Source organism: Podarcis melisellensis (assembly GCF_964234715.1).
Source record: "Podarcis melisellensis genome assembly, chromosome: 13".
Taxonomy (NCBI): domain Eukaryota; kingdom Metazoa; phylum Chordata; class Lepidosauria; order Squamata; family Lacertidae; genus Podarcis; species Podarcis melisellensis.
In genome coordinates, this window is record NC_138545.1 from 13435808 (window position 1) to 13457563 (window position 21756).

The 21756-nt window shown below is 41.6% G+C and overlaps 1 protein-coding gene across 1 annotated transcript; it reads right to left on the bottom strand.

Moving 5' to 3' along the window:
* Window positions 1-5941: 5941 nt before the first annotated feature.
* LOC309354530 (vomeronasal type-2 receptor 26-like) lies at window positions 5942-15823 on the bottom strand. The gene is made up of 6 exons (XM_081884716.1): window positions 15299-15823; window positions 12570-12861; window positions 10609-11469; window positions 9875-10102; window positions 8974-9100; window positions 5942-6872 (listed from the first exon to the last, which is right to left on the bottom strand). The coding sequence occupies exons 2-6, from the start codon at window positions 12711-12713 to the stop codon at window positions 5971-5973; spliced, it is 2262 nt and encodes a 753-aa protein (XP_081740842.1). The 5' UTR covers window positions 12714-12861; window positions 15299-15823; the 3' UTR covers window positions 5942-5970.
* Between the last annotated feature and the right edge of the window lie 5933 nt (window positions 15824-21756).

The window sequence follows — 21756 nt, forward strand, 5'->3', positions numbered from 1 at the left end:
TAAAGTCTATCAAAATTTGCTGTTCAAAGACCACAAACCCACAAACATGCATACATTTCAATACATTTATATTCATTTCTCTACCCAGAAATGGAATTTCTCCTGTATTCTCTTAATTCACAAGAGATTCCTTCCAATTTTCTGCACCAGCATAAGTCCCATTCATATCTAAAGTGTATTTCCCCAGGTAAAAGTTTAAACGTTTGCAGTCTCAATGATTATTCTGAGGCTGCAACTCTAGGTTTGATCATTACATGGATGTAATAAATGAGTGGCTTAGTTCTTACACAAGCTCTTCAGGCAGCGCTGGTGGGGGTTCCTCAGCGAATGTTGCTGGAGAGGAAAAGAAGCCACCATGGGAAACAATGCCACCAATGAGGAACTCTCCTGGCTGATGATATGTGTGAAGTGGATGATGTGGACCTTGGAGCCTGCATTTTGCTATGTGAGCCTCACATACATTGTAAGAAATCAGTTCCAGCAGCAAGAACACCAAAACCACCATCCTTAATACAAAGGCAACTGTCTGTTCTACATGGAACCCATGATTTCTCTGGCAATATTATAATTAGCTTCTCCAAAATAAAAATTGCCTCATTTGAACGGTAGTTAAGTTTCCTGAGATGATGCAATCTGGGAGTATGTAAGATCAGACTTGTGGATCCCAGACCCTATTTAAATAATTTTAGTATCCTTTCCGTTACTTTTGCAAGTGGCCCCTGAAAGTCCAGAGGGATTTTTGAGGAGCAGCAGCTTTAATTATAGCCCTGTTAATAACCAAGCTTTAATTTAGTTATTTATTCAATGCTTGTGAACCCCTGTGGAATTGCAGAAGAAAATGTGTTTGTCACATATTTGGAACTATTGTGTTAAACTCCCTTTCAGTGGATAATAAGGGACCAGTGGTGTATTGGTGAAGTTAGAAATTCATAATAGAAGACCTTGTAAACAATGGAGACTCCAACATGTAGTACGGTGTTGTCAGCATCTTGAAATTTGACCGAGTGGACCTGGATCCACATCAACCATGTGGCAATGACCCCTCACTCTCAGCCTCCTTCCCCGATGGCCTAGGCACACACATTTGCTGGCCTTTGGAGGAGAGTTCTCCTTGGCCGGTAGATCTCAAAAGGCAGGGGTGTTTCCAACCCAAAAGGCACCATAAATGGGCCAGTCAGTAGTGCCTCCTGGAGTGCCATGCCTTGCTGGCTCTAGCCATTGGCTGCTGTCTCATCTGGCCTGGCAATGAGGCTTAAAAGGGCATTTGCAGGAGGCTCTCGCAGCACGGCTGGGAGAAGAGCGACACCCTCCCACCCTCCCTTTTTATTTCCATTCACAATTCAGGTCAATTAATTATCGTACTTGTAAAATGTATTTTCCTTTTCAGGTCATTATCTAACATAGCTTTTCTCCCTAAGTGTCATTCCGTTTAACTACTTTATTTTTCTTCTACCTGCTGACCTTACTATGGTTGCTTATGGTTGCCATTTTCGGAGCTGCGAAGGAATTTGCCTGTAGACAAATTGGTCATAGGTTTTGCCATCCTAGTAGCAAAACTTCAAAACTTTTGGTGGTTATGCCATTGGGTGTAATCCCAGTCTTCAAGCATTCGGTGAAGTAGCGCCTCCCCAAAGAGCGAATAGGGTACCCTATTAGCTCTACCTGCACCCAACATTACCTAGAGTCCTGGCTGGTTGGTCACCCCAGGTTGAGGGTGATGGAACTATGTAAAGCCCTCACATTTTCTGTCCCCATTACCAAAATGACTTGACCTTCCACTGATGCCTAAAGCTCTGTACAGCCTGGGATCCAGAAATAATAATAATAATAATAATAATAATAATAATAATAATAATAATAATAATAAATTTTTATTTATATCCCGCCCTCCCCAGCCGAAGCCGGGCTCAGGGCGGCTAACAACAATAAAACCTGAAAGATTGTCTAATATTGTTTTAAACTGTTTTCAATAGGGTGAAGGATGGGTGATTAATAAATAAATATCCCTGCTGTAACCAACTGGCAATTGCAGGTAGAAACTGTGGGTGTTTAGACAGAACACTCTCCGTGAATATGGAGAGGCAACTGTTTTTGAATAAAGGGAACATGTTATTATAGCATAACACACACATATTCTAAAAGTGCAATCCATGCACAGCAACCAAAGTTTAATTTATATTTTTTGTGTTATTTCATATATTGAAAAAGGAGATGATTTGTCCCTTTCCTCCGCCCCAACTGAGAACAGGAATTGAATCCCGATGGGTGCTGTTGCATAGGAGCACCCTGGAACCAGCAGGATCAAATCCTCCCCCAAACCAGCTGCTGAGCAGAGGTTTCTGCAGAGAACATGGTGGTGAAATAGACCATGGCAACCTTTCCATCCACCACTCAAACCCTAAAAATTCCGGATCACTCTGCTTATCCTACCCTCTGCTTGTCTTTCCTGAACTTGGCCCAAGCTTTACATGACCCAGTTTGCATTGGCCTTCAGCCAAATTCAAGACACAGCCATGAAAGATAGATCTCATCTTCCTTTACCCAATCCTAGCAGTCATAAGAAGGGCACTGCTTAATGAGATCAAAGGCCTATCTTGCTCAGAATCCTGTTTTCACAGTGGTCAGTCTGAAGTCTACAAGAAACCTGCAAACAGAACATGAGCTCAACTGCAGTCTCCCACTCTTGTTCCCTGATCAACTGGTATTTGAGGACATACTGCCTCTGACAGTGGAGGCATCATGTGTAGTAGCTGTGGATAGCCATAACTTCCATGAATCTGTTAAATATATCCAAGTCATTGACAACCCCTTGTGATAGCAAAGTCTATTGTTCAAAAGTGTGCAATATAAAGAATTACGTCCCTTTCAGCTCCATTGAATGAGCATGGGTTATACAATCAGGAGAGGGGAAAACCTCTCCTTATTCACTTTTTCCACCCTGTATAAATGCATTGAAACAGTGAATTAAATAACTGACCATTCTGTGACAACCAAAATCAGCTGTTAGAGGTGGCTGCCTCATGCTGTCTAATGGTGAGGATGGCCCTGAGTTGAAACCTGCCCATAAAGCCTTGCTGAAATTCTTCTAATTGCAGCCTTTATCTCCTTGTTCTTCAAAGCATAGATAGTTGGGTTTAGCAAGGGGGTGATACAGGTATAGAAGACTGAAAGCACTTTATCAATTATGAACCGGGCTGATGGACGCAGGTAAATAAACAAACAGGGCCCAAAGTACATGATGACCACAATGAGTTGAGAGGTGCATGTGGAGGCAGCCTTGGTGGTTCCTTCAGAAGGACCCTGGGAGCAGATTGTGTAGAGGATGAATCCGTATGAGATGAGCAGGCCAATAAAAGGCACTAATGACAAAATCCATTGTTGATGACCATCATGAACTCCAAGGGATTTGTGTCAAGCCAACTTGATGACCAATGGGAGGTCACAGAAGAAACTGTCCACTTGTTTGGGCCCACAGAAAGGCACATTAATAATATGAAACCCAATAGCACAGTGCGTGGAGGAGCCCACCAGCCTAGGAGGCTAGGAGAAAGGCCATGCAATGAGGCTGGCTCATGAGCAAGGCATAATGGAGGGGATGGGAAATGACCACATACTGATCAATTGCTATGGCTACCAGCAGGAGCATCTCACTGCCTACAAACACATGGACAAAGAAGATTTGTGTCATGCAGCTCTGGAAAGAGATGATCTGATATTGGGCAAGGAAATCTAAGAGAGATATTGGGATGGCAAAGGAGGATAGGCAGAGGTCCAGGAAAGCCAAGCAACCCAGGGTGAATCTGAAAGACAGTGATGCTGGAAAATGGCTGAGAAAACGAGAGTGTTGCTGATAGAAGACTCCAACATTATCATGGTGTGGTCAGCATCTTGGAATTTGGCTGAGTGGACCTGGATTCACACCAGCTGTGTGGTATGTCTGCAATAACCACTCATTGCTGTTCTGAGGGATTACAATTGTGTCCACTTCCTCTCAGCCTCCTTCCCCAATGGCCTGGGCACACACGTTTGCCTACACCCCCATGGGCAAATGCCTCTGTGACTCTGGAGAAGTTGAGTTGGTGCCCCATGCCCTCCTGTATGACTCCTTTTATAGAGCCTTGTGTAAAATCTCTCCTAATTCTGTCAGCCTATGTCAGCTGGCACCACATGGAGAAAGAGGATTCTTGAAAACTCTCAGACCCCACAGTTCATCCAGATGCAGCTGAGGGTGGTGAGGATTCCCAAAGTTGCTGGGCCTCACTATCCAGCTTTTTGGTGAATTTTAATTCAGTGTCCAAATAAATTCAGTGATGCTGATGTCTCTGGCTTCTTCTGCAAACTTATGCCTTTTATTTTTAAAATATGCATTCTGTTTCACTTCCACTAGGGCAGAGGCTGGGGTGTGTGGCACTCCAGATGTTGAGGGATTCCAAAACCCACCAACCCCAGCCAGTATGGAAAATGGTCAGCAATGATGAGGGCTGTAGTCTAGCAATATCTGGAGGGCTATAGGCTTCCCATCCCTGCTCTAGGGGGATTGAAAGCAGATAACAACAAAATAAATAATATGTTTTACTGTGTTTTTATATATGCTGCAAGCTGTCCATAGTGGCTTGGGAAACGCAGCCAGATGGGTGGGCTATAAATAATAAAATTGTTACTATGATTATCATTATTATTAGTTCTACTTCCTTCCATGCCTTTCTCCACTTGAATACCTGGACCTTCTGCAAGGGGGGCATAATCTTACAGACACTCATTAACAAGCATAGTTAACTTGCTGTATAACAGTACAGATGTCTACGCAGAAATAAGTGTTTTAAGATTTAATGGGCCTTGCTCGCAGAGAAGGGAGTACAAGCTGGCAACGTAGGCTCTGCTTTACGACTGAAATTAAGCGAAAGCTGTGGCTTTGTGCCCTTAAGAACTGTATAACAGGAGGTATAAATCAGAGGTTAAGCCTGGATTCTAGAAAGCTGATCTCCATTAAGGGAATACTTATGCAACCTGAAGTCTCTCTGTCCTCTTTGATTCTACTTTCAATCTGATTAAGCTCTGGTTTACTTGTATTCTCCATTCATCATGGTTAGGTATAATCAATTTTACTGCTCATTAAACATTGGCTGAAGGATGCCAGCAGTCAGTGGAAAGTCCAACAATATACTTGCCACAAATATAATACATATTTGTATTAAGAATATAGTGTTCTGATCCATCACTTGTGTTGGTGAAAATAATACTTTTCAGTGTGGCTTTGTTGAATGCTCTGCCCAGTGAACTGTGCATGGTTCTTTGTTGCCATCCTTTCCAAGCACTAGGGCAGAAATCTAGTTCTCTGAATTTCACCAAGGAGACCTGATTCAGACAAAATCTTGGGGGGAAAGAACCCAATTCAATGGGGGGGAGGGTTAAATTATTTCACAGTACATAGATAATCTATGGAACTTAATGCCATAGGAAACAATGGAGGAGACAATGCATTTGCTTTTGGATACGGCTTGAAGGTTTAATCTCACTGTAAACAAGTGGTACAGTGACAATAAAGTATTTCTATTTCCCACAGGAATTTGGTTGGTCAGTGTGAGTACAGGCTGCCGTACAAGATGGGCCATTGGCCTGACTCAAGAGGATTATCTTACATTTCTATGATCTTGAGTATGGATAGTTGATGATGAAATTTGACTGTGAGCAGTACAGAACAATAGACCATAAATGAATACTCAAATATTCCATGGCCTGCAATAGTACAGTTACACATTATACTGAAAGCTGTGAGAATAATGTATGTGTAAATATATGATTGTTTTCCTCAAAGCAAATAAGTCAATTTTACAAAGGAAATTTCAACTATGGGAATTTGGAGTCTAGAAAGAATTATAAAAGGGAGCAGGTGAACTTATATTTCCAGATATTCTACTGTAAACACAGAGGAAACCACAAAATAAAGAAGATGACAGGTTTCTCATTTATTTAATTTTTCTTCCTTATTAGCTGTTCCCTATTGTTCAGCTCAGGCCTCAGAATGATTATGTAACATTTGGGGAAGAAGATGCAACCCAGCAACCCACCACTGGAGGCTAAGATGGAGAAGATCTCCACAGCTACCATATATTTTCCCTTGGTGCTCAGGTAGGAGGGAATAAAGGACAGCCAAACACTGCAGAAGACCAACATGCTGAAAGTGATGAACTTGGCTTCATTGAAACTGTCTGGTAACTTCCTGGCAAGGAAAGCCACAGCAAAACTGACAGTGGCCAGGCAGCTCATATAGATGAGGACACAGTAAAACATGGCCACAGACCCTTCATTACATTCTAGTATAATTTCTTCTGTGATTGAGTGCATGTCCACATCTGGGTATGGGGGAGAGTTTGCCAGCCACACAGTACATATGCCTACTTGAACTATGGAGCAGAAAAGGAGAATGGAGTGGCCTAGTCCTTTCCCCACCCATTTCCTCATCCTGGATTCTGGTTTTGTAGCCATGAAGGCCAAAACCACCATGAAGGTTTTTGCCAGGACACCAGAAACAGCAGTTGAGAAGATGATGCCAAAAGCTGTTTGTCGGAGGAGGCACGTCACCTTGTCAGGTCGGCCAATGAATAGCAAAGCACAAAGGAAGCAGAGCAGGAGAGAGATGAGGAGAGTGTAGGTGAGGTTTCGGTTGTTTGCAATGACAATGGGTGTGTTGTGGTGTTTCAAAAATGTACCTAGTACCAGAGCTGTGATCAAGGAAAGGAAAAGAGAGATACAGGCTAAACTGATGCCCAAAGGTTCTTCATAAGACAAGAAGCTTATATTCTTGGGCAGACATGCGTCGCGGTTCCTGCTTGGATAGTCTTTGTCTGGGCATTTATTACAGTCATTCATATCTGGGGGGAAACAAATATATTAGGTCATGGATTTCAGTTTAGTGAAATGTTTACTTTCTGTCTGAGAAGAAAGAGCTCTGTTTAAATCAAAGCACATGTTTAGTACTGGCTTATGCAATGCAATGTGGTATTGTTGGAGTCTAAGCTTTCTCTATGTCATGGATATGCCACTAAACCACATGTGTCCTAGAGGGGGAATGTACAGTGGTACCTCGGGTTACATACGCTTCAGGTTACACACGCTTCTGGTTACCCAAAAATAATAACTCGGGTTAAGAACTTTGCTTCAGGATAAGAACAGAAATCTCAAGGCTGCGGAGTGGCGGCAGCGGGAGGCCCCATTAGCTATAGTGGTGCTTCAGGTTAAGAACAGTTTCAGGTTAAGAACGGACCTCCGGAACGAATTAAGTATGTAACCACAGGTACCACTGTAGTCTAAAATGTTTAATTCTGCACAGAAGGTTCAACTGGGGATAACTAACCTAACTAACCTAAAACAATTAAACGTCATACAAAGGGTTTGAAACAGTTTTGTACGTTTGGCACAAATTCCACACATTCCATTTAGTTTAAATTTCCTATCCAATTGAGACGCTTTGTTTCCCTCACCCCATTTCCTCTTAAGGCACTTTGTTGTCTCCTTATGATTGGTCCAAATTACAAACCGTGTGAACATGCATACTGACTCCCAGTTTAAACAAAGGAGCTTCCTCGTGGCCTGCTAAAATTTTACTGCAGGATTAGCTTCCACGTCAGTATTTTATTTCACTCTAGTTACTGCGAATAATCTGACCACAGTCTGAGCATGCTCAGTATGTCAAAACATTATATGGTATAATTCTCAGTATTTAAGTACTGCCGTATTCTTGAATTTAATTGGTTCAGAGCTATGTGGTCCTGTAAGTGCCACAGCCAGTGCCATTGCTGATCCGGAAACCAATATCCCCACTGTGGAAGGACATGTGGATCCAGAATTGGCCTCTACAGTCACTTATGGACTCATTGTGAAAACTTTGCTTATGGAAGACAATCTTACTCGGCTATGAGTAATCGAAGAAGCAGAAGTGGGATCATTTTTAAGGGTGCTCCTGGTTGTGGTCAGGCCCCCAACCTGGTTATCCCCCCCCCCCAGTGTGGGCGGAGTAATGCCATCATGCCAGGCTGGCACCACGATCACCACGATTGGCTTCTTGGCCAATCATTTTTCTGTGGGGTGATTGTGGGGGGATATAAAAGCTGCAACGTGAGGCGTGTCAGGCACCTGCTTTGCACTGCTGAACACCCACCCAACCGCCCTTTATTTTATGTGTTCTCTGGCCTTACTTTGGACTTTGGTTGGTCACCTGTTTTAGGCCGGGAGCCGGGTAGGAATGTTTGCTCTTGGCAGATTGGCAATGGTTACTTGGCTTTCGCCTACCTCTTAGCAATCGCCACAACTTTGTAAGGTTTGGCGGTTAGGCATTGGCTCATTGATTCGGGGGGGAGGGGAAGTCAGCCATCTCCTGCCCCTCCATTGACCAAGGGTATTCTGTTAAAAGAATCCAGGGCCTGGTTCCTGTCTGAAGTCTGCTTGAGGGACTAGGGCCATGCCAGGCCTCTGGGGACACCGAGGAGAGATGCAGGAGGGTTTCCCCGATGTGGCTTCCTCTTTGGGTGGTTTATACTTACTGACTTCCTGCAGAAGGGGCGGGAGTCTGATATGGTCATCTGCCAATACCACTCACATTTCTGTAATCAATAAAGTTGTGGCCTAAAAATTTGCCCAATAACCTTAAACCAAAATTATGTGTCAGTGTGAATTTTATTCTAACAAGGGGCTGGTTTGGCAGCCTTTCCACACAAGAAGAAGAAGAAGAAGAAGAAGAAGAAGAAGAAGAAGAAGAAGAAGAAGAAGAAGAAGAAGAAGAAGAGCTTTGAACCACATACCATCCAACTACTCTCAATGCATGGTCATTCTCAATTGTTTAGCATATTTAAAGGCAATGATCAGAAAGAGGCAGGATCACACACACAGTAGATTATCTCTTCTGAAAACTAAACTCAGCCGTCCTTACAACACCTTTCAATTATTAGTGCTATTTAATCCATTTATTTCTCCTACCATCCTGGATTGCAATCTTCCCCTCTGCACATGGGATGCAATCATAGCAGCAAGGGGGCTGTCCCTCCTTCACTTTCTTGCTGGATCCTGGAAGACATCTCTCAGTACAGAGAGAAAGAGGCCGAGTCTATTCCGTAAATGAAAGAGCAGAAGGGTCAGCAAGAGAACAATGAGTTTGGAAATCTTCATGTTCCGGGGCCCCACTCTATGTTACTAAGCTAATTCAGCATTCCAACAATATGTAGAATGGCTATTTTTTTTAGTAGTAGTAATGTATGAAGGGATGTCATACTCCCTCTATTGTTCTGGGATGTGTAGGTGTTGAGATTACATAGCAGTTCCCCACTTTTTAGCAAGAAAGGCAAAATCTTGGGGCTTATCCTCTTTTCCTCAGTTAAAAACCAGTATTTTATAATTGTTAAGAAATATTTATAAAATATTTGTAAATATAATAAAATAAAACATTTGCCTTTATTCCGTTAGTGACTTCTAGCCGTAAGCTTTTGGCTCTTAATCTGGTATTTGGATGAAGAAGTGTTTGGATTGGATATCCCACTTTATCACTACCCGAAGGAGTCTCAAAGCGGTTAACATTCTCCTTTCCCTTCCTCCCCCACAACAATCAATCTGTGAGGTGAGTGAGGCTGAGAGACTTCAGAGAAGTGTGACTGGCCCAAGGTCACCCAGCAGCTGCATGTGGAGGAGTGGGGACACGAACCCGGTTCACCAGATTACGAGTCTATTGCTCTTAACCACTAAACCACACTGGCTCTATGTATGCATTGGTCATGTTCTACACAGTAACATGCAGTTTCAAAGACAGTGAGTAGACATGCAGGTGTATGATCATTGCTTAGGCAATACTGAATTTCTCTGGAATTATCTAATAATGTGGTCCTACCTGATTAAACCAACTGTGCCATGTTATGGCATCTTCATCAAGGATGAATGATTGGTCTCGAGAATCTTGCGGATCTATCCTCCCAACGCTCACTCTGTTGAAACTTTGGTTGGAGAATATAATCCAATTGACAATATCTAAGCTAGATACCACCTCTCCATTCTGGTTGATGAAGACCACATCTCCGGCCGTATTGTTAAATGAGATACTTCTCAGAAAGTGATGGAGCTAGATTGAAAACAGAAAAGGCAATTGTTTGGAAAAGGCTGCAGTATAATGCAGGGCGGAGCATTCCCACCCCCCTTCATGTAGGAAAAAGCCACAGCAATTGGTGGGGGTGATTCAGTCAAGTGTCAGTGGATTCAGGTCAAAGCATGGAGAGACCACCAATTTTCTCTCTTCCACATCGCTCTCCCATTTTTAAAACCTTTCTTTATATCCCTCACCCCACACCTGTTTCCCTCTGTCCCTCTTCATCTCAGGAGACACAATAGTGGTATGTGACCACCTGCTCTGAGGGAGGATTTGGTGTATATGGGATAGAGAAAATGCTGAGCATCTCTCTCGGCCATGACTACTGCTTGTTATCTGTGAATACAGTGGCATCTCAGTGACCTCCCAACTTCGGTCATACAAAACCTTTTTTTGTCTGAGAGCAATGAGCAACATTTGGAAACCCATACTTTATCAGAGAATAACAGGTCTCTTCCAGTTGAGGATGTTCAGCCTATTACCTGCCAAAACCGTAGATTCTGATTCTTCCCTCTCCCTCTGTACGCCATTCCTCTGTGCCTGAGTCTGGATGCGAACATGGCATGTAAAGCATGGGCCATGGTGTAGACAGCACTGTGGATGCTGTAACTGTGGCCTGTCATGCTCATTTCAAAAAATGATCCAGGAAGGTTCTCCAGCTTCTCTTCTCCGGTGCAAATATTCCCCTCCACCTTGTCTGCAGTCATATCTGGGAATACACATTCAAAGGCCTGTTGCCAGAAGTCCCTGATAAAACCATCCCCATCTGTGCTGGAAGGGTTTCTGTGCAGAGCATACTGATAAAATCCTGGTGGGTTTCTAAAGTGAATTTCAAAGGCTATAGCACCATTGAATACTCTTGAATCCCAGCTCCTTTGAAAGACAAATGAAGCAAACTCAATCTGGGCAGTTGTTATCCATACTTTGCTTTTTATACTGTTTATCATGTCATCCTCTTCTGATAGGTATGGAAGCCATCTAAAAGTTGCCATGGAATAAGATTCTCCATTTGCCACCATAACATTAGCTTTGCTGCTAAGAATCTTATGGTTTATAATTGCCCCCTGTTGTAGCATGCCATTAATTTCAGAAATAAAACTAAAATCAGGGATTCTTTCTAGGAATGCAAAACACACACCACTCTTGGTAAACATTGGGAAAATGGTTTGCACAAATCTTTCTCCGTTTTCATTGTCCATTGCAATGACTCCAATCCACGTCCACCTGAAATGCAGAAGCAAAGAGAGAATTCCCTCATACTGAATGGCTTCTGAGGCTGCCATCTGGTAGAAGGGAAGCCCTGGGCTTTTATCATTCATCACTGGAGCAGAGCCATAAATGAGCTAAAAAGTAAATAGAAGAATAGAAAAGACAAAGTAGATTCCTTTCACAGCATTCATATTTACTATGTGCTGAACCCTGTTAGTCAAATATGCCCTTTGCCAACGTTTCAGAGTTTGTTTGCCTCTCAGTTTTACAAAAGACACACATGCAGATCGGCTGATACCTGGGATCCTCTCCCTTTTCTCATTTTTAAACCTTTCACTTTGATGACTGGAGCAGGGCATTGTGTCTATTTTACTTTTTTGATTCATTGCATAATTTGGCAAGGTCTTGTATAATGGATAAAACTGAATGGGGAACATACCATGCCCCAAGCAGCACATTACCTAGACATTATCTGACTTTGTCAAAACTGCAAGTTGGATCAGATGCACATTTCTTCTCTGGAGCTTCGTCTTCTTCATGACGCACATAACCCATCACACAGCAAAACTCTGCTGATTCTTCTCAGACTTTATTTATGAATATTTATTTCACTTGTAACTCAGCTGCTTTCTATTATTACTGTTCTTCTGCAGAACTGAATTGTATCTTCAATTTCCCATAACTTCTTTGTTTTTGGTGCAATAAAGAAGAATAATTATGGTACTGGCACCTACCTGTCAGTTGTTTTAGCTATAAGCAATTTTCCCCCTCTTCCCCAGCAGCCTTTTTGAGATGCCCTGATCACAAATTTTACTATTGACACCTACCTGTCAGCTTTTATCCTGTAAGCACTTTCCCCTTTACCCCACTTATTCAATTCAAATACCCTCTGCACCAAGCAGAAAATACTGCATAATCAAAATGCAGCTGGTGAGGAAGAAGCCCACTTTCCCATCACTGGCCTTTGGGATATCAGTGTTCTAGATGTGTGTGTAAGAAAGGACGAGTGACATGTTTTTTTTCTGGTATTGCACCCTTTCTCTTTATCCAGGTTTGTTTGTTTATATTATAATTATGCACCACCTTTATTTTCAAAGGAACTCAAGGTGGTGTACATGGTTCTGCTCCCAATTTCATCTTCACCCTGAACTGGTGATACACCCTGAACTGATGCTGAGGAACCTGCCTCTTCCTCTATGCAAGCTAATAGATGTATTGTACATGGGTGCCTTACCTGTGGAATCTTAAAGATATCCAAAACAGTGGCCACATAAATGGAAATTTCAGAATCAAGTCCTCCAATGACCCCAGTCAGATTGTTTTCAACATCACATATATAGTTAGGGACAAATTTCTTCACCATGGATAAAAGTAGCATTGTGGCGAGATATGTGCTCCTTGCATTGTTATTGCTGTCATATAAGTGGAAGCCCAAGGTGATATTGGGTAAGATGTGAGGGTCTTCGTTGACCTCCTTGACTGCAAATGCCAAGGCCACGATGTGCTGATAAATCTTAGGCACCACCCTAGAATGAGAGTTGCAACTGGTATCAGCAGGAACTTCAACAGATCTAACCTTTTACATATCAACATAGAAATGAAACATATTGTGTTCATTCAGGTTAACTCTCAGTCCATTCTACTATTGAACAGCTCTTATAAATGGAAAATTCTTCATGATGTTTAGTTGAAATCTCCTCTCTTGTAACTTGAAGAAGCTAATTTGAGTCCTAACCTCCGGAGCAAGAGAAAACAAGTGTGTTCCTGGTGACAGCCCTTGAGATATATGAAAATGTCTATCATTCCTCCCTCATTCTCATCATAGCTAAACATACCAAACTCCATTATCTATTCCTCATAAGACTTGACTTGGTTTCCAGACCATCTTTGTTGCCCTCCTCGGCACATGTTCCAGTTTGCCAATATCCTTCTTAAATTGTGGTGATCAGAACTGGACACAGTACTCCAGGTGACCAAGGCAGAACAGAGTGTACTATTACTTACTTTAATCAGGACACTATACTTCTGTTGATGCAGATCCATTGAGTTTTTTGTCATGTACTACTGGCAAGCCAAGTGTTCATCATCTTAGATTGCATTTGTCCCTATTGAAATTCATGTTGTTACTTTTGTACCAATCTTTTAAGGTTAATAGTATCTAGAGCAGGGGTTGCTAATGTGGGGCACATGGGACGACTTCCCTTACATGTCTGAGGTCTTTTTCTGACACTTACAAAGTCTCTGGTCTCTCTAGTCTCTCCCTGCAATGACTTTGTTTTCATGAGGCTGTGGTGGTCATTGGAATTCACTGAATTCTATACTTCATAATAAGCACCTTTCAGTGCTGAAACAAACCTTAGTCCAAGTTCAGAAATTGAAAACATAAGGATATTCAGCTTCAGAACAGGTTTTTAAAAAATGCATTCTTACTAACACTCTAGTTCAGATAAGGTCTATAAAAATTAGGTGATCAAATGGCTCTCCCAGACACATAAACATTCATACATTTCAATACATTTTATATTTATTTTTCCTATTGAGAAATGGGAACTTCTTCAGTATTCTCTTAATTCTTATGGATTTTTACATCAGCCTATGTCTCAATGATTTGCAAAGTTGTTATTCCAAAATAAATGGGCAGACGTTTGCAGCCTTAGTCACTTTTTTTTATCCTGCAATTCTAGGTTCTATCATTCCTCTGCTGTAATAAACGAGTGGCCTAGTTCTTACACAAGTTCTTCAGGCAGTGCTGGTGAGGGTTCCTCAGTGAATGCTGCTGGAGATGAGATGAAGGCACCATGGAAAACAATGCCACCAATGATCAAATCTCCTGGCTGATGATACGTGTGAAGTGGATCTTGTGGACCTTGGAGCCTGCATTTTGCTATGTGAGCCTGACATATATTATAAGAAATCAGTTCCAGCAGCAAGAACACTAAAACAAACATTCTCACTAAAAAACCAACTGTTTGTTCTACACAGAACCCATGATTTCTCAAGCAATATTATAATTAACTTCTCCAGGATAAAATTGTATCATTTGAATGGTAGTAACGTTTCCTGAGACGATGCAATCTGTGAGTATGTAAGAACAGACTTGTGGATCCCACACCCTATTTAAATCATTCTGGTGAATTTTGGCACCTTTTATGTTACTTTTGCAAGTGGCCACTAAAAGTCCACAGGGTTTTTTGAGAAGCAGCACATTTAATTATAGCCCTGTTAATAACCAAGCAGGCGTGTAGTTGTTCATCCAGTGCTTGTGAACCCCTGTGGAATTGCAGAAGAAAATGTGTTTGTGACAGATTCAGAACTGTTGTGTTTAATTCCCTTTCAGTAGATAATAAGGGACCAGTGGTGTATTGGTGAATTTTGAAGTTTGAAGTTCAGAATAGAAGACCTTGTAAAAAATGGAGACTTCAAAATGTATTATGGTGTTTTCAGCATCTTGGAATTTGGTTGAGTGGACCTGGATCCACATCAACCATGTGGCATGAGTATAATGGCTGCTCACCACTTTCCCACGGGGCGACAGTTTCGTAACCTCACTCTCAGCCTCCTTCCCCGATGGCCTAGGCACACACATATGCTGGCCTTTGGAGGGGAATTATTCTTGGCTGGTGGATCTCAAAGGGGAGGGGTTTTTCCAACCCAAAAGGCACCATAAATGGACCACTCACTGGTTCCTCCTGGAGGACAGTGCCTTGCTGGCTGTGGCTATTGGCTGCTGTCTTGTCTAGCCTGGCAGTGAGGCTTAAAAGGACGGTTGCAGGAGGCTCACGCAGGAAGGCTGGGTGAAGAGTGACACCCTCCCACCCTCCCTTTTTATTTCCATTCACAATTCAGGTCAATTAATTATCGTGCTTGTAAAATGTATTTTCCTTTTCAGGTCATTATCTAACATAGCTTTTCTCCCTAAGCGTCATTCCGTTTAACCACTTTATTTTTCTTCTACCTGCTGACCTTACTATGCTTGCTTACGGTTGCCATATTCAGAGCTGGGAACGAATTTGCCTGTAGACAAATTGGCTGTAGGTTTTGCCTTCCTAGTAGCAAAACTTCAAAACTTTTGGTGGTTAAGTCATTGGGTGCTGTGGTGTTTGCCTCCTAGGATGGGTCAAGGAAAGGGTTAAAATGGGTGTGATGTGATTGGCCAGTGAGAATGCAAGGGGGGAGTAAAAGATAGAGTGGGAGGTTTTGAAAGGCAGTTGATGTGTGGGAGTTGGGAGTGAAGGCTTGGGTATTGGAAAAGGAAGAGGGTGGAATATGCAGTGGATTGGTTGAGTTGTATTGTGAGGGAGTGAGAGGAATTGTTAGGGAGTTAGATAGATAGTTGGGAATAATTCAGTTTGAAGTTGTAGGAACTAAGATTTAAGAAACTGACAAAAGAAAAATAAACCGACACCATACGCTTATTCCTGCACTAAAAAAAAACTTGATTATTTGTTTACGTTAACAACTGTCTGGACTCCGTGTATCCCCATGAGAAGCGGGGTGGTGGCAGCGAAGAAAGGAACCGCAGTGGCGGCACAGGGTCAATAGACCGTGAAACGTCCGGGGGGCCTGTGTGATCGCCACAGGTGCAATTCCAGTCTTCAAGTGTTGGGTGAAGTAGTGCCTCATGAACTACTGAATGAGTGATGTATTCTGGGTACCCTGTTAGTTCTACCTGCACACAAAATTACCTTGAGTCCTGCCTGGTTGGTCACTCCAGGTTGAGGGTGTTGGAGCTGTGTAAATCCTTCATATTTGTGCCATTTTCTGCACCCATTACCCAAATGACCTCACCAGGTACTGGTGCCTAAAGCTCTGTACAGCCTGGGACCTAGAAACCTGAAAGATTGTCTAATGTTGTTTTAAACTGTTTTCAATAGGGTGAAGGATGGGTGATTAATAATTAAATATCCTGGCTGTAACAAACTGGCAACAGCAGGTTCAGGGAACCTGTGGCTGTTTAGACAGAAAACCCTCCCTGGATATGGAGAGGCAATTGTTTTTGAATAAAGGGAATATGTTATTATAGCACAACACACACATCTATACTAAAAATGCAATACGTGCACAGCAATCAAAGTTTAATTTATATTTTTTGTGTTATTTCATGTATTAAAAAAGGAGATGATTTGTCCCCTTCCTCCGCCCCCAACTGAGAACAGGAATTGAATCCCGATGGGTGCTGCTTGCATAGGAGCACCATGAAACCAGCTGGATCAAATTCTCCCCCAAAACAGCTGTTAAGCAGTAGTTTCTGAAGGGAACATGGTCATGAAATAGACCCTGACAGTCTTTCCACCCACCAATCAAACCCTGAAAATTCCGGATCACACTGCGTATCTCACCCCATAATGGGACAATCTGTGCCTGTCTTTCCTGAACTTGGCCCAAGCAAAGTCTATTGTTCCAAAGTGTGCTATATAAGGAATTACTTTCTTTTCAGCTTCATTGAATGAGCCTGGGTTAGGGTTAGGTTGCTGAAAGGCTTCTAATGGCAGCCTTTATCTCCTTCTTCTTCAAAGCATAAATGGCTGGGTTTTGCAAGGGGGTGACACAGATATGGAAGACAGAAAACACTTTATCAATCATGAACTGGGCTGATGGAGGCAGGTAATTAAACAAACAGAGCCTAAATACATGGTGACCACAATGAGGCAAGAGGTGCATGTGGAGGCAGCCTTGGTGGTCCCTTCAGCTGGAGTGGATTGTGTAGAGAATGAATCCATATGACTGAGAAGCACCAAGTTAAGAACTACCGTCCTATCTCACTTTTAAATGTGGATTATAAAATTTTTGCAGACATTTTAGCAAAAAGATTGAAAAAAGTGTTATTAGATGAGATTCATAAAGACCAAACAGGCTTTCTCCCAGGGAGACATATGTCAGACAATGTGAGGAACATTATAGACATTTTGGAGCTTCTAGAGACGAATATAAACAGAAAAGCAGTTTTGATCTTTGTGGACGCGGAGAAAGCCTTTGACAACATTAGTTGGAGCTTTATGAAGAAGAATCTGCAAGGGATGGGGGTAGGCCAAAAATTTGAAAATGGTATAGGTGCAATATACTCTGAGCAAAAGGCTAAATTAATTGTTAATGGTATGGTGATGGATGAGATCCCGATAGAAAAAGGGACACGACAGGGATGCCCAATATCCCCCCTACTGTTTATATCGGTCCTGGAGGTACTGTTAAACATGATTAGAAGAGACCAGCTGGTGGAAGGGATACAGCTCGGAGCTAAACATTATAAGTTAAGAGCATTTGCAGATGACTTAGTTTTGACCTTGCAAAAACCAGAAGCCAGTACAAAAAGGGTATTGGAGCTTATTGAAAAATTTGGTCAAGTGGCAGGTTTTAAATTAAATAAACTGAAGACAAAGGTGTTGGAAAAAAATTTAACAATGGAGGAAAAAGATAGTTTCCAAAGGGAAACGGGTTTGGAAATAACAAAAAAAGTGAAATACCTGGGGGTGAATTTAACATCTAAGAATATGAATCTGTTTAAGGATAATTATGAGAAATGTTGGTGGGAAGTGAAGAAAGATCTTGACATTTGGTCTAGACTAAGACTTTCCTTGTTAGGCCGAATTGCTGTTATTAAGATGAACGTATTGCCGAGATTGTTGTTTTTGTTCCAGACACTACAAATTTTGGACAAGATGTACTGTTTCAAGAAGTGGCAGAAAGATATATCTAATTTTGTCTGGCAGGGCAAAAAACCCAGAATAAAATTTAAGATTTTAACTGATTCAAAGGACAGAGGGGGCTTTGCCCTGCCGGACTTAAGACTTTATTATGAGGCTGCAGCTTTTTGCTGGCTGAAACAATGGCTACTTCTTGAGAATACAGATGTCCTGGACTTGGAGGGATATGATAACAACTTCGGCTGGCATGCATACTTGTGGTATGACAAGGTGAAGGTTCATAGAGGCTTTAAAAACCATATTGTCAGAAAAGCATTATATAATGTGTGGATTCGTTATAAGGATTTGTTCGAGAATAAAACCCCCAGGTGGTTGTCACCCATGGAAGCCAAGGCGGTAAAAAAACTTAATATGGAATCAGATTGGCCAAAATATTATGAAATTATAGAATACGATGGTGAAAAGCCTAAATTACAGAGCTTTGAGAAACTAAAATCTAAAGTTCGAGATTGGTTACATTATCATCAGATTAATGAGATGTTTAAGCAAGACAGGAGACTAGGATTTCAGAAGGAGAGGTCAAAGCTAGAAACAGAGCTATTGGAATCCAATACTAAGAATTTGTCTAAAATGTATAATTTGCTGCTGAAATGGAATACTCAAGATGAAACAGTAAAGTCAGCAATGATTAAGTGGGCACAGGATATCGGACATGATATTATGTTTGCAGACTGGGAACAGTTATGGACCACAGGCATCAAATTTACGGCATGTAGTGCCCTAAAAGAGAACATAATGAAAATGATCTATAGGTGGTACATGACCCCAGTCAAACTTGCAAAGATATATCATTTGCCCAATAACAAGTGCTGGAAGTGTAATGAATGTGAAGGAACCTTTTATCATCTTTGGTGGACCTGTCCAAGAATTAAGGCCTACTGGGAAATGATCTATAATGAAATTAAGAAGGTCCTAAAGTGGACATTTGTAAAGAAGCCGGAGGCCTTTCTCCTGGGCATGGTCAACCAAACGATTCCAAAGAAAGACAGAACTTTTTTCATGTATGCAACCACGGCAGCAAGAATTCTTCTAGCAAAGTATTGGAAGACTCAAGAGTTACCTACTCTGGAAGAATGGCAGATCAAGGTGATTGAATATATGGGACTAGCAGAGATGACCGGCAGAATCCGTGACCAGAGGAGAGAGACGGTGGAAGAGGACTGGAAAAAATTTAAAGTGTATCTTAAGAACTTTTGTAAAATTTCGGAATGATAAGATGTCATGGCTATGAAATTAGAGAATTTATAGCTGTCAAAGTCTAAACCCAAGAAAATTGAAAGAAAGTTGTTGTTTTAAAATTGAAAGAAGGATTGCTTAAAGCTAATTTAAAAAATAAGGGTGCAGTGATGGGAAGGTTTGGGGAAGTCATGTATGTTTGTTTGTATGTCTTTTTTCTTTTTTTCTTTTGTTGTTTATTCTGTTCTCTATACTGTTGAAAATTAATAAAAAAAATTTATAAAAAAAAAAGAGAATGAATCCATATGAGATGAGCAGGCCAATAAAAGAAAATAGTGACAAAATTCCACTGTTGGTGACCCTCTTGACCTCCAAGGGATTTGTGTCAATGCAAGCCAACTTGATGACTCTGGAGAGGTTGAGTTGGTGCCTCATGCCCTCCTGTATGACTCCTTTTATAGTGGCTTATGTAAACTCTCTCCTAATTCTGTCAGCCTATGTCAGCTGGTACCGTAGGAAGAAAGAGGATTCTTGAAATCTCTCAGACCCCACAGTTCATCCACACCCAGGTGAGGGGGTCAAGATTCACAAAGTTGCTGAGTCTGACTTTCCTGCTTTTTGGTGAATTTTAATTGTGTCCAAACCCACCAACCCCAGTCAGTATCGAAAATGGTCAGCAATGATGAGGGCTGTAGTCTAGCAATATCTGGAGGGCTATAGGCTTCCCATCCCTGCACTAGGGGGATTGAAAGCAGATAACAAGAAAAGAAATAATATATTTTACTGTGTTAAAGTGGCTGGGGAATTTTGTTATAAATAACAAAATTATTACTATCATTTTCATTATTATTAGTTCTATATCCTTCCATTTCTGTCTCCACTTGAAAACCTGGATCCTCTGCAAGGGGGGCATAATCTTACATACACTCATTAAGAAGCATAGTTAACTTGCTGTACAGATGTCTACTCAGAAATAAATGTTTTAAGATTTAATGGGCCTTACTCCCAGAGAAGTGAGTACATACTGGCAACGTAGGCTCTGGTTTATGGTTGAAACTAAGAGAAAGCAGTGGCTTTGTGCCCTTAAAAGCTGTTTCTTAACGTGAGGTACCACTTTAGCTAATGGATCCTCCTGCTGCCACCATGCTGCCGCACAATTTCTGTTCTCATCCTGAAGCAAAGTTCTTGACCCAAGGTACTATGTCTGGGTTAGTGGAGCCTGTAAACTGAATCGTCTGTAACCCTAGGTACCACTGTACGTATTTGTATTAAGAATACAGTGTTCTGATCCATCACTTGCGTTGGTGAAAATAAAACTTTTCAGTTCTGGCTTTGTTGAATGCTCTGCCCAGTGAACTCTGCATGGTTCTTTCTTGCCATCCTTTCCAAGCACCAGGGCAGAAATCATTCACACTTTCTTATCTAGTTCAGTGCATTTGCTTTTGGATATGGCTGGAAGGTTTAATCTCACTGTAAACAAGTGATACAGTGACAATAAAGTATTTCTATTTCCCACAGGAATCTGGTTGGTCAGTGTGAGTACAGGCTGCTGTACGAGATGGGCCATTGGCCTGATTCAAGAGGATCATCTTATATCTCTACAATCTTGAGTATGGATAGGTTGATGATGAAATCTGACTGTGAGCAGTACAGAACAACAGAAAATAAATGAATACTTGAATATTCCATGGCCTGCAATAGTACAGTTTCACAGATCCCATTATTATGAAAGATGTGAGACAAGTTTTATCTTTGAGAATTAAGGCTAGATACAGATTTGCTTACAAGCATATTTTGACAGGGACGCAGGCGGCGCTGTGGGTTAATCACAGATCCTAGGGCTTGCCAATCAGAAGGTCAGTGGTTCAAATCCCTGCAACGGGGTGAGCTCCCGTTGCTCGGTCCTTCTTCCTGCCAACCTGGCAGTTCAAAAGCAGGAAGTGCAAGTAGATAAATAGGTACCACTTTGGCGGGAAGGTAAACGGTGTTTCCGTGTGCTGCTCTGTTGTGCCAGAAGCGGCTTAGTCATGCAAGGCACATGATCCGGAAGATGTGCGCCAGCTCCCTCGGCCAATAAAGCGAGATGAGCACCTCAACCCCAGAGTCGTCCGCGACTGGACCTAATGGTCAGGGGTTCTTTTACCTTATATTTTGACAAGAATTGCTCTGAGTCTTCTTGTCAGCACATGCTAGAAGAGAATAATGTATGTGTAAATGTATGGTTGTTTTCCTCAAAGCAAATAAGTCAATTTTACAAATGAATTTTCAACTATGCGAATTTGGATTCTAGAAAAAAATTATATAAGGCAGCACTAAACTTATATTTCCAAATATTCCACTGTAAACACAGAGAAAAACATAACATACAGCAGATTACATTTTCTCATTTCTTTAATTTTTCTTCCTTATTAGCTGTTCTCTATTGAACTATGGAAATTTGGAGTACATAAAAAATTATATAAGGCAATTGAACATATATTTCCAAATATTCTGCTGTACACACAGAGAAAAGTATAGAGGGCAAAGGGCAGGTTTATTATTTCT